Consider the following 13,548-nt stretch of genomic DNA (forward strand, 5'->3'; position numbering starts at 1 on the left):
CTCCTGCAGAGAAGTTGTGGAGCTGAGATGACTGACCTCCCACAACAACGACTATCTTCCTGTGTGTCAGGTATGACTCCAAATACCAGAGCGTTTGCTCCCTGATACCTATTGATTCCAGTTTGTCAGGGCTCCTTGATGCTACACTTGTGCGAATGCAGCCTTGATATCAAGGGCTGTCACTCTCCCCTCACCTCTGGAATTTCAGCTCTTTTGCCCATGTTTGAACCAAGGCTGTAATAACATCAGGAGCTGAGTGGCCCTGGCAGAACCCAAACTGTGTGTCACTGAGCAGGTTATTTCTGAACAGGTGCTGCTTGATAGTCCTGTTGATGATGCCTTCCATCACTTTGCTGATGATTAAGAGGAGACTGATTGGGGCGGTAATTGGCTGGCTTGGACTTGTCTTGCCTTTTGCCTACAGGACATACTTGGACAGTTTACATATTGTCGGGTAGATACCAATGTTGTAACCGTACTCGAACAGCTCGGCTAGGGGAGCGGCAAGTTCGGGAGCACATGTCTTCAGTACTATTGCCGCAATGTTGTCAGGGCCGGTCTGCAACAAAGAACTTTGTTGAATGCCTTACTGAAGGCCATGTAGATCATATCTACCACTTTTTCCTCAATCCTCTTCACTACTACTTCAAAAAAAATTCAATCGAGTTATTGAGACACTATTTCCCACGCACAAAGTCACATTGACTATCCCTAATCAGCCCTTGTCTTTCCAAATACATGTAAATCCTGTCCTCCCACGATTCCTTCCAACAATTTGCCCACCACCGATGTCAGGCTCACTGGTGTATAATTCCCTTACCACCTTCCTTAGATGGTGGCACCATGTTAGCCAACCCCCCAGTTCTTCCGGCACCTCGCCTGTGGCTATCTATGATACAGATATCTCGGTAAGATGCCCAGCAGTCAGTTCTCTAGCTTCCCACAGAGTTCTAAGGACAACTGATGAGGTCCCCTTTATCCAACTTTCATGCACTTTGAGATGCTGAACACCACCTCCTCTGTAATATGGACATCAAGATGGCGCTATTTATTTCCCCATATTCTGTACCTTCTAAATCCTTCTCCACAGTAAACACTGATGCGAAATACTCATTCAGTATCTTCCCCATCTCCTGCAGTTCCACACATGGGTGGCCTTGTTGATCTTTAAGTGGCCCTTTGCTCTCCCTAGTTACCCCTTTGACCTTAATGCATTTGTAGAATCCCTTTGGATTCTCTATAACCCTATTTGCCAAAGCTATTTCGTGTCCTCTATTTGCTCTGCTGATTTCTCTCTTAAGTATACGCCAACTGCCTTTATATCCTTCTAGGGATTCACTTGATCTCTGCTGCCTATACTTGGCATACATTACCTCCTTTTTCTTGACCAAAACCTCAATTTTTCTAGTTATACAGCATTCCCTACATCTACCAACCTTGCCCTTCATCCTAACAGGAATATTCTGTCCCTGGATTCTCGTTACCTGATTTTTGGAGGCTTCCCATTTTCCAGCCATGCTTTTACCTGCAGACATCTACCCCCACTCAACTTTTGAAAGTTCTAGCCTAATGCTGTCAAAATTGGCCTTCCTCCAGTTTAGAACTTCAGCTTTTTGATCCAGTTGATCCTTTTCCATCACTGTCTTAAAACTAGTAGAATTGTGATCACTGGCCCCAAAGTATTCCCCCACTGACAGCTCAGTCACCCGCCCTGTCTTATTTCCCAACAGTAGGTAAAGTTTTGCGCCTTCTCTGGTAGGTGCATCCAGATACTGAATTGGAAATTTTTCTTGTGCACACTTAACAAATTCCACTCCATCCAAGCCCTTAACACTATGGCAATCCCAGACCATGTTTAGAAAGTTAAAATGCCCTACCATAACCACCATGCTATCCCTACAGATAACTGAGAATTCCTTACAAATTTGTTTCTCAATTTCCCACTGACTTCTAGGGGGTGGTGGGGGATGGTGGTATAGTACAATCCTAATGAGGTGATCATTCCTTTCTTATTTCTCAGTTCTAGCCAACTAACTTCCCTCGACATATTCCCAGGAATATTCTCCCCAGGTACAGCAGTAATGTTATCCTTAATCAAAAAAGCCACTCCCCCTGCTTGCTTGTCCCCTCCCCTATCCTTCCTACAGCGTGTACATCCTGGAACATTATGCCTGCAGTCCTGTCCATCCTTGAGCCGTGTCTCTGTAACTGCTATGATAGCCCAGTCCTATGTTCCCAACTGTATGGAGTTCATCTGCCTTACCCACCATGTCTCTTGCTTTGAAATAAAGCAGTTTAATTTATCAGCCTAACCTCGTTCTCAGCTTTGATCCTGTTTTTCCAGACTTTTGACTTGCTCCTTTTCCCAACTGCACCAGTCTCAGACTGATCTCTTTCCTCACTATCTCCCTAGGTCCCTCCCAGCACTCCCGTGCCTCTGAATAGAGCCTCCTATGACAATTGATCACTTCACATCTGATGTACCCTTATTGCATTGAAGTAATCTCAGTACCAGAAACCTAGCGTCCATGCTACATTCCCCTGAGAGTCCATCACTCCCTATGTTTTCCAAAACTGTACACTTGTTTGGAACAGGAATGGCCACGGGAGACTCCTGCAGAACCAGCTTCCCTCTCCTACCTTTTGCTGGCAGTAATCCATCTATCTGACTGTGTGTATGTGGTTTTTCTCCCATCCAACAGCTGCCATTTATCACCGCCCCCCACCTCTCCCCCCACACACCCCCCCCCCCAACCCAACCGACTGTAAGTAACTCATTGGCTCTAACTGCAACCAATCCATGTGATCCAATAGGATTTTCAACCAAACACTCCCTGCAGACAATCATCAGAAACATAGAAACATTCCCTAATCTCCCACATCCAACAGGAAGAGCTATCACCACACCTTAATTATCTGCAGACCCAGAAAATAGCACAGTCTTACTGCTCTAAAAATCACTGCTCCAGGCTAACTTAGTATCTTTATTTTATTTTATCATTTAATCAAGAGACAGATCTCAATAAAAACATAATCAAAAAAGAACCCTCTGTATTCAGAGATAATAGGAACTGCAGATGCTAGAGAATTCAAGCTAACAAGGTATAGAGCTGGATGAACACAGCAGGCCAGGCAGCATCTTAGGAGCAAGGGTCTAGGCCTGAAATGTCAGCCTTCATGTTCCTCTAATGCTGCTTGGCCTGCTGTGTTCATCCAGCTCTACACCTTGTTATCTCCACCGTATTCAGTATTGTACCTTTACAAAATAAACAGTATGGTTACTCTTCAGAAAGCCACTTTGCTGCTCCCTTGCTGTGAGCTCTCCCACACAAGTTTCTCCAAGGTCTGCTCTGAATTTGGCTGTTTGTTAATTTCTCTTAGACAGACTCCGATGCCCAGAGATACTTGAAGTCAAACAGCAGAATAGTCAGCTGTGCAGATTCACTGCCAGGTCAAACAGCAATATTAGTTTCTTTATCTATTTGAATCACTTCCCCTGTGGTTACTGCCACTGTCTTTGTCTTCCTTTTTTAAAGTGCCATTGTTTTGATATTTTTTGATACATATTTAAGCACAATTAGGTTCCTCAGTATTGAAGTAATTAAATCCGCCTCATTATTCATTATTAAATCCAGTATTGTTTGCCCCCTTGTTGCACCCAGGACATATTACTGTAGGACCCATCCTGGGCATACTCCAGAAATTTACTGCCTTTCTGACAGGTGCTTATCTGCCTCTCCCAATCCCCCATTAATACTACACTTGGTTTTGCTACACTTGCCTGATTTCTGCAATTATAAAATCTAGCACTTCAGAACTACTGCCAGGGAGTCTGTACATAACGCCTGTTACAGTTTTAGATCCTTCACTGTTCCTCAATTCCACCCGTACTATTTCCATTGAATGTTTCCCCCCTGTTTTTATCCTTCCTCTCCACTGAAGTAATTGTGTTTCTCCTCAGTAAGGCTACTCCACCTCCTGTACCATTTGCCCTATCCATCGTTGTAAACCTTAGAATCTAGTATATTTAGTTCCAAATCCTGACCATCCTGCAACCATGTCTCATTAATGGCTATCATATATAATCTCCTAAATGTGCCTGAAGCACAGTTTATTCCTTATGCTACATGCATTAATATATAGAATGCTTACTTGGGCCGTACAATGTAACCTCCCCCTCAGCACTAATGCTTTATTCATATGTTTATTGTTTTTCTTCCAGTTTAATTGATGAACTTCTTATGGTTTTGTCATTACCTGCTGTACCTGAAGTAGAATTCCTGAATGTTTCTATACTCTGTCATGTACCTTAATTTTGAAACTGTATTGACTTAGCCTTGAGCCTGCTCCCCTATTTACTAGTTTAAAGTCCTTGTGACCACCTATTTAGCCTTTCCTCTCAGATATTGGTATTAGGCATGTTCCACAAAATGGGACTCCTCTTTCCCACAACTTTAGACACATATTTACTTCCCAGGTAAATTTCTGGACTCTGCTAGTTTTCACTTAGCTCAGGCAGTAATCCAAAGATCATGACCTCAAGGTGCTGTTGTTGAATTTTGTTCTAATTTATAATATTTCTCAAATAGGATTTCTTGCATGGACCACAACAGCTGGATCCTCTGCCTCCCACTTTAATATCCTTTCACGCCAGTTGGAAATGTCCCTTGTCTTGACTGGCAGGCAACACACCTTGTGGAATTTTCTCCTGCTATTACCCCTAATGATAGAATCCCCTTTTTTTTTCCCATTTTGTTCCTCACAATTAAGTGGCCTTCTGTACCACAGTGCAGTGGTCAGTTTGCCCATTCTCTCCGCCTCCCGCCTCCCCCTCTCTCCCTATTTATTCCATTGCTCATTCACACAGGGAACAAGTACTTCATACATGTTGGACAAGGTCAAGAGCTAAATTCAGGATCCCTCTACTTGCCTCACTTGTCGTCACAGTCTGCTATCCCTGAACACTGGCCATATTCAAAGTATTTAACCTACAGGATGTCACCGCCGCCTGAAACACAGCATTCAGGTTACTCTCTCTCTCCCTCCGTGATGTGTTGGAAATTCAGACTCCAGCTCACCAATCAACCAACATTTGCTACAATATTATCGCAATGACCCACAGTGGGGTCTACCATCTCCCACATCACACAGTACAACACATCATCTGGCCCAGCATCTCTGAATAATTTAATTAATATTTTTAAGATTTACTGTTGGCCTTTAGTTTTTAACTAGTGAAATAGTTCTCCAATCTGCCTTTTAATTTGAAAGCAACTTGGAATCAGTTTTGAAATCAGCAATTATTTACCAACTAATGATCTTGTAGCATATCCTGTGATTTCACATTTTTGAAATGTTTCTGATCCTGAGTCTCCTCCCCAGCTGGTTTTCCTTCTCCTTATGTCCCAGATTCCCTAAGAGTTTACTCAGATGTTAAAAAGCAGAGGTACTCACCAATGCGAGTAAAGGAGGGACTGATCACCATCTGAGATAATGGGAACTGCAGATGCTGGAGAATTCCAAGATAATAAAATGTGAGGCTGGATGAACACAGCAGGCCAAGCAGCATCTCAAGAACACAAAAGCTGACGTTTCGGGCCTAGACCCTTCATCAGAGAGGGGGATGGGGAGAGGGAGCTGGAATAAATAGGGAGAGAGGGGGAGGCAGACCGAAGATGGAGAGTAAAGAAGATAGGTGGAGAGAGTATAGGTGGGGAGGTAGGGAGGGGATAGGTCAGTCCAGGGAAGACGGACAGGTCAAGGAGGTGGGATGAGGTTAGTAGGTAGCTGGGGGTGCGGCTTGGGGTGGGAGGAAGGGATGGGTGAGAGGAAGAACCGGTTAGGGAGGCAGAGACAGGTTGGACTGGTTTTGGGATGCAGTGGGTGGGGGGGAAGAGTTGGGCTGGTTGTGTAGTGCAGCGGGGGGAGGGGACAAACTAGGCTGGTTTAGGGATGCAGTAGGGGAAGGGGAGATTTTGAAACTGGTGAAGTCCACATTGATACCATATGGCTGCAGGGTTCAGGCGGAATATGAGTTGCTGTTCCTGCAACCTTCGGGTGGCATCATTGTGGCAGTGCAGGAGGCCCATGATGGACATGCCATCTAGAGAATGGGAGGGGGAGTGGAAATGGTTTGCGACTGGGAGGTGCAGTTGTTTGTTGCGAACTGAGCGGAGGTGTTCTGCAAAGCGGTCTCCAAGCCTCTGCTTGGTTTCCCCAATGTAGAGGAAGCCGCACCGGGTACAGTGGATGCAGTATACCACATTGGCAGATGTGCAGGTGAACCTCTGCTTAATGTGGAATGTCATCTTGGGGCCTGGTATGGGGGTGAGGGAGGAGGTGTGGGGACAAGTGTAGCATTTCCTGCGGTTGCTGGGGAAGGTGCCGGGTGTGGTGGGGTTGGAGGGCAGTGTGGAGCGAACAAGGGAGTCACGGAGAGAGTGGTCTCTCCGGAAAGCAGACAGGGGAGGGGATGGAATAATGTCTTGGGTGGTGGGGTCGGATTGTAAATGGCGGAAGTGTCGGAGGATGATGCGTTGTATCCGGAGGTTGGTAGGGTGGTGTGTGAGAACGAGGGGGATCCTCTTGGGGCGGTTGTGGCGGGGGCGGGGTGTGAGGGATGTGTTGCAGGAAATACGGGAGACGCGGTCAAGGGCGTTCTCGATCACTGTGGGGGGAAAGTTGCGGTCCTTAAAGAACTTGGACATCTGGGATGTGCGGGAGTGGAATGTCTTATCGTGGGAGCAGATGCGGCGGAGGCGGAGGAATTGGGAATAGGGGATGGAATTTTTGCAGGAGGGTGGGTGGGAGGAGGTGTATTCTTCCACACCAAGCCGCACCCCCAGCTAGCTACTAACCTCATCCCACCTCCTTGACCTGTCCGTCTTCCCTGGACTGACCTATCCCCTCCCTACCTCCCCACCTATACTCTCTCCACCTATCTTCTTTACTCTCCATCTTCGGTCCGCCTCCCCCTCTCTCCCTATTTATTCCAGCTCCCTCTCCCCATCCCCCTCTCTGATGAAGGGTCTAGGCCCGAAACGTCAGCTTTTGTGCTCCTGAGATGCTGCTTGGCCTGCTGTGTTCATCCAGCCTCACATTTTATTATCACTGATCACCATCTCCTTGTTTCACCAGACTTCCCATTCCATCAAACTCCAGTTGCACTCTAATGCAGCAAACAAAGCAGCACTGAAGAAGCTTTCTTTTTGTAGTCCCTAAATCAAGGGCTTCTGAAACTGCATCAAACAGGTTGGCTATTTAGCTAGCTTCAGCTAAGTATCTGTAAATATCTGTTTTAAAACTGCAACTAAACTGCACCCAATCAAGAGAGCAACTTTTAATGGCTAAATTAAAGAACAGATTTTAGATTGAAGTTATTCTTAAATTATTTCTTAGAATTTATCCTTTAAGACTCCCTGCTTAACTAAGCCCCTGTTACACTCTGCAACAAAGCAGTACTTCACGACACACCACGAATGCAAACCATTAATGAGACTTTACTGGTCCATAGTACTAATTGATTTAAGAACAGAATTGAGCACTATGGTCCAGATATTCCAATTAGGGTTAGAAACACTCTTTCTGCTGGTTGTATTAAAATTAATAACCACTTACCTTTAAAGTATTTTCTCGAGTAGAGATTGCTACACGAGAGCCTCTTGGTATGAACCTGTTTGGGAATCTGTAAATTTAACAATAGAGAGAATTGTTGTGGAATCTACGCCCCTTTTTTTAGCAGTGTTTTGCCGTATAGTGTGATTTAAATGTACAGCATTACAGCCAGCTACTTTGAGGGCTGATGTGAAAGAGTAAGCGTATAAGGCAAATTTGATATTAGATGGCAGTTGATTAAGGAGTTAGGGTGGCAAGTTAGTAGGGGGCTCATGGGTAGGGTACCAGGTAAGTGACTGAGTGGACCAGTGGCGGGACGATTGTTTGGTTTAGTGGGATGGGGTTTTGGAGGTTTCTGGCTGGGGTAGGGAGTGCACTGTTGTATCCTGATGAATTACGCTGGTGGTTGGGGGTGTTTTGACCAGACAGGATGATTGTAGAGTGGGTCTGGTTGGGTTCTGGATGTCAGGGGTCTGCAGAGTTGTAGTCAGATCCTTCCAAATTTTTCCAGAGACTCATTGATGCAGAAGAACTTGCTGATAGAAAATTTCAGTTTCCTGGGCGTTTTACACAGTCAGCTGTGTCTAGGATTCCACATGGTCCTGACTGCATCTTCAGTCTGCACTACTGTTGAGAGTCTGAACATTGGTATATCTGGCTCTATCTCTATAAAGGTTATATGAAACATAGTTAAGCCCTTACCAGGTCATCTGTGGAATGTATGCATTTGGATTTGAAAGTATGAATTGTGAACACTGGTCATCTTAAATAGAAACAGAAAATACTAGACATTTAACAGTTTGTAAATGAGTTTCTGAAAGAAGTGCATATTTCATGTTTTGGATGTAATTGATCATTGTATTCTAAATGATTGCGCACTCTGGAGCTTCTTAGAATCTGACAAGTTACAAACCCAAAGGCCAAAGTGTCCCATCTAAAAAGTTATGACCTTGAAATCCCTCCATGGGATACTACGAGTAGTGTTTGCTTGAATTTTCTGTCCAGCTATTTAGTTGTTTACTTATTTAAAATTAATGGAAGTCTGAAACAAAAGAACTAGATCCTAGAAAAACACAGGAAGATATTCAAGGTGAAGTTTCTGTATTTGTGGAATTTCAGGTTAATATTAAGCATTTTGTGCTGTGAGCGGTTTCAAGGCCAGATAGATTTTGAAATCCTTAATTAGGGATTACTTTGCATGTTTATACCACTATTTGAAAAGGGTAGGCATCTACTTGTGTAGAAGGCACTTTATTAAATATGAGTGAAGGTATAGTGTTTTAGTTGATTGTTGGAAATATTACTTCTGCATTAGCTTCCGCCTGGACGTTGCTTGAGAAGAAACCGCTTCAAGAAAAGTCCTCAGTAAATGTGGTTTTGGAGAATGTGAGATAACTGGATTAGGACATGTGGGTACATTACATTATCATTTTGAAGCAGTTAGATTTAAAATCTATTATAAATTCTATTGTGTGCATTTATGGTGTAAGCAGTAATTAATGTACAACCTTCTGCTGCAGACCCTGCACAGAAAAAGTGTAGTTAAAAGGAGGCAAGTTTTCATAGAATATAGAAGTCAGGATTTATAATGAAAAAGATAAGGAGAACGAACAAACATAGAACAAAAACAGAAATTGGAGGAAAAATTGAGCAGGTCTGACAGCACCTGTGCAGAGAAATCAGAGTTAACATTTCGGGTCTGGTGACCCTTCCTCAGAACTGAGGAAACAATTTTTGTCTTTGTTTCTGTTTTACAGCGTCCACAATTCTTTCAGTTTTTGTACAACATTTAAAATTGAAGGAATTCCGACAGATGTAAGGTTTTATAGATTCGTAATTTAGCTACCCCCTCAATGCCAAAATTAAAGTACAAATTAAAGTACAAAAATTAGATTTTAATTGAGCTGTCATTCATTTAGACATTATTCTTGATGGTTTAATGCTGGAAAAGCATTTTACTGCATATTATGTACATTTTGAATTTAGTATTGCTGCACATGGGAATCTGTCATATATATTTTGTCAGATGGATCATTTAAAATAATGCAGAAAGATGTGGTTTTGTTTTTTTTGCTTCATGTCTGTTCCACTAATGTGATGTATTACTTTTATAAGGACAATTTTTTTTAAACTGTTGAGCTGCTCCGATTCAATAAAAATAGATTACATGACTGTGTTGCATTTATACAGATGAGTGGAAATTACTACTTTATTCATACAGTTTTTTTTCTGCGCAGGTCATGTGGAAAATGAAGAACAGTACACACAAGCACTAGAGAAGTTTGGTGGCAATTGTGTATGCCGTGATGATCCTGATTTAGGTACAGCTTTTCTGAAGTTTGCTGTCTTCACTAAAGAATTAACTGCACTTTTCAAAAATCAGGTAAGGTTGTAAACGTAAATCCTCATGTTTCTAAATTCTTGACAGACTTGCAATTGTAATTGTGCATATTGTGGACTTGTATATCTTTGCTTTCCCAATGTATTCAATTTGTTCCAAGTTGAATCTATAAAAAGCTTACCTCGATCAGCAACATCTCGGAGCAGAGGATTCTGGGAAGGGAGTGACCTTTTTCTTCATCCCTCAGCTATATAACTGATCGTTGTGTAAACCCGAGCCCCATCCATCTCCTCTAACCTTATACACCAGGGACAAATCAAGGTAAGCTTCTCTTTTTTTTTAACCTTCTGTTTAGGGGATTAGCAGGGATGGCAGTGCGGGTAGAGGAATGTTCCTCCTGCAGGATGTATGAGGTGAGGGACGCCATTGGTGTCCCATCCAAATATGTCTGCAGGAAGTGCACCTAACTCTTGCTCCTCCAAGACCGCGTTAGGGAACTGGAGCGGGAGCTGGATGAACTTCAGATCATTCGGGGGGCAGAGTCAGTGATAGACAAGAGTTTCAGGGAAGTAGTTACTCCTAAGCGTGAAGAAAGCTGGGTAACTGTTAGAAGGGGGGAAAAAGCAGTCAGTGCAGGGATCCCCTGTGGTCATTCCCCTGAAAAACAAGTATACCGTTTTGGATACTGTTGGTGGTGGGGGGGGGGGGGGGGGGGGGTACTTACCAGGGGCATGCAGTAGGGTGCAGATCTCTGGCACAGAGTCTGTCCCTCTTGCACAGAAGGGAAGGGGGGATAGGAAGAGAGTGATAGTCATTAGGAACTCAATAGTTAGAGGGACTGATAGAAGGTTTGCCGGGAGCAAAAGAGACTCACGATTGGTGTGTTGCCTCCCAGGTGCCAGGGTCCGTGATGTCTCGGATCGTGTCTTTGGGGTCCTGAGGGGAGAGGGTGACCAGCCCCAAGTCGTGGTCCACATAGGCACCAACGACATAGGTAGAAAGAGGGATAGGGATGTCAGGCAGGATTTCAGGGAGCTAGGGTGGAAGTTGAGAGCTAGAACAAACGGAGTGGTCATCTCTGGTTTGTTACCCATGCCACGTAATAGCGAGGCAAAGAACAGGGAGAAATTTCAGCTGAACACATGGCTGCAGGATGGTGCAGGAGGGAGGGCTTCGGGTACATGGACAATTGGGGCTCACTCTGGGGAAGGTGGGACCTCTACAAACAGGATGGTCTCCACTTGAACCAGAGGGGCACTAATATCCTGGGTGGGAAACTTGCTAGTGCTATTCGGGTGGATTTAAACTAGCTCAGAAGGGGGATGGGAAACTGAGGTGTAGTCCTAGTACACAGGAGGATGAGTGTAGGGAGGACATGGTCAGGACCTCACTGTCACAGGAGTGTGCTGGCAGAGAGCAAGCTGGATTGAAGTGTGTCTACTTTAATGCCAGGAGTATCCAGAATAAGGTAGGTGAGCTTGCAGCTTGGATAGATACCTGGGACTTCGATGTTGTGGCCATTTCGGAGACATGGATAGAGCAGGGTCAGGAATGGATGTTGCAGGTTCCAGGGTTTAGATCCTTCATTAAGGTCAGGGAAGGTGGTAAAAGAGGGGATGGTGTGGCTTTGTTGGTCAAGGATAGTATAACGGTGGCTGAAAGAACTTTTGGTGAGGACTCGTCTACTGAGGTGGTATGGGACAGGTGTGAGATGTCGTGGTGGGAGAACACTTTGGTGACAGTGACCACAACAGCCTCACATTTAGCATAGCCATGGAAAGGGAATGGAGCAGTTACCGGGGAAGATATTTAACTGGGGTAAAGGAAACTATGACGCTATCAGACAGGAGTTGGGAAGTACAGATTGGGAGCAATTGTTCCACAGGGCACAGCAGACATGTGGAGGCTGTTTAAGGAACAGTTGCAAGTGATGTATAAATTTGTTCCTCTGAGACAGGTAAGAAGGGGTAAGATTAGGGAGCCTTGGATGACGGGTAGAGAGGGTGCTTCTTGTCAAAAAGAAAAAGGCAGCTTACGTAAGGTGGAGGAAGCAAGGGTCTAGCACAGCTTTTGAGGATTACAGGCGTGCTTGGAAGGAGCTCAAAAGTGGGCTGAGGAGGGCCAGGAGGGGGCACGAAAAGGGCTTGGCAGGAAGGATTAGGGAGAGCCTGAAGGCATTTTACTCATACGTGAGGAATAAGAGAATGATCAGGGAGAAGGTAGGGCCAATCAGGGATAACATGGGGAACTTGTGCGTGGAGTCTGAGCAGATAGGGGAAGCCCTGAATGAGTTTTTTGCTTCGGTTTTGACGAAGGAAAGGGACCTTGCTGTGAATGAGAACTTTGAGGAGCAGGAAAACAGGCTTGAACAGATCAAGATTGAGGAAGTTGATGTGCTGGAAATTTTGGCAAACATTAAGATTGATATGTCCCCAGGGCCAGACCAGATTTATCCTAGGTTGCTCCGGGAAGCGAGAAAGGAGGTTGCTAAGTCGCTGGCTAAGATCTTTGCTTCCTCACTCTCCACGGGATTCGTACTGGAAGATTGGAGGGAGGCAAATGTTGTTCCTCTTTTCAAGAAAGGGAATAGGGAAATCCCTGGAAATTACAGACCAGTTAGTCTTACGTCTGTGATCAGCAAGGTTTTGGAAAGAATTCTGAGGGATAGGATTTATGACTATTTGGAAAAGCATAGTGTGATTAAAGGGAGTCAGCATGGCTTTGTGAGGGGCAGGTCATGCCTTACAAATCTTATTGAGTTCTTTGAGGAAGTCACGAGACAGATTGACAATGGTCGAGCAGTGGATGTGGTGTACATGGACTTCAGCAAGGCATTTGATAAGGTTCCCCACGGCAGGCTCATTCATAAAGTCAGGAGGTATGGGATACAGGGTGATTTGGCTGTCTGGATTCAGAATTGATTGGCTGACAGGAGGCAGAGAGTGGTTGTAGATGGTAAATATTCTGCCTGGAGGTCAGTGCTGAATGGTGTCCCGCAGGGCTCTGTTCTTGGGCCTCTGCTCTTTGTAGTTTTTATAAATGACTTGGATGAGGAGGTTGAGGGGTGTGTTAGTCTGTTTGCTGATGACACAAAGGTTGGAGGTGCCGTTGATAGTATTGAGGGCTATTGCAGGCTTCAGCGAGACATTGACAGAATGCAGAGCTGGGCTGAGAAATGGCAGATGGAGTTCAACCTGGATAAATGCGAAGTGATGCATTTTTGGAAGGTCGAACTTAAATGCTGAATATAGGGTTAAAGGCAGGATTCTCGGCAGTGTGGAGGAACAGCGGGATCTTGGTGTTCAAGTGCATAGCTCCATCAAAGTTGCCACCTAGGTGGATAAGGTTGTTAAGAAAGCATATGGTGTTTTGGCTTTCATTAACGGGGGATCGAGTTTAAGAGCCGCGAGGTTATGCTGCAGCTCTACAAAACCCTGGTGAGATCACACTTGGAATATTGTGTCCAGTTCTGGTCACCCTACTTTAGGAAAGATGTGGAGGCTTTGGAGAGGGTGTAAAGGAGGTTTACCAGGATGCTGCCTGGACTGGAGGGCTTGTCTTACGAGGAGTGGTTGACTGAGCTCGGACTTTTC

The 13,548-nt window shown here is 44.7% G+C and overlaps 1 protein-coding gene across 2 annotated transcripts in view; it reads left to right on the forward strand.

The window, feature by feature from the left end:
- LOC125452475 (arf-GAP with SH3 domain, ANK repeat and PH domain-containing protein 2) overlaps positions 1 to 13,548 on the forward strand; it is a 162,134-nt gene that overhangs the window by 56,052 nt on the left and 92,534 nt on the right. For both annotated transcript variants that reach the window (XM_059645606.1, XM_059645605.1), the window contains exon 3: positions 9,852 to 9,997. In XM_059645606.1, the coding sequence (XP_059501589.1) occupies positions 9,852 to 9,997 (146 nt within the window). The remainder of the gene's footprint in view (positions 1 to 9,851; positions 9,998 to 13,548) is intronic.

This window comes from Stegostoma tigrinum, chromosome 4 (genome assembly GCF_030684315.1).
Source record: "Stegostoma tigrinum isolate sSteTig4 chromosome 4, sSteTig4.hap1, whole genome shotgun sequence".
NCBI lineage: Eukaryota > Metazoa > Chordata > Chondrichthyes > Orectolobiformes > Stegostomatidae > Stegostoma > Stegostoma tigrinum.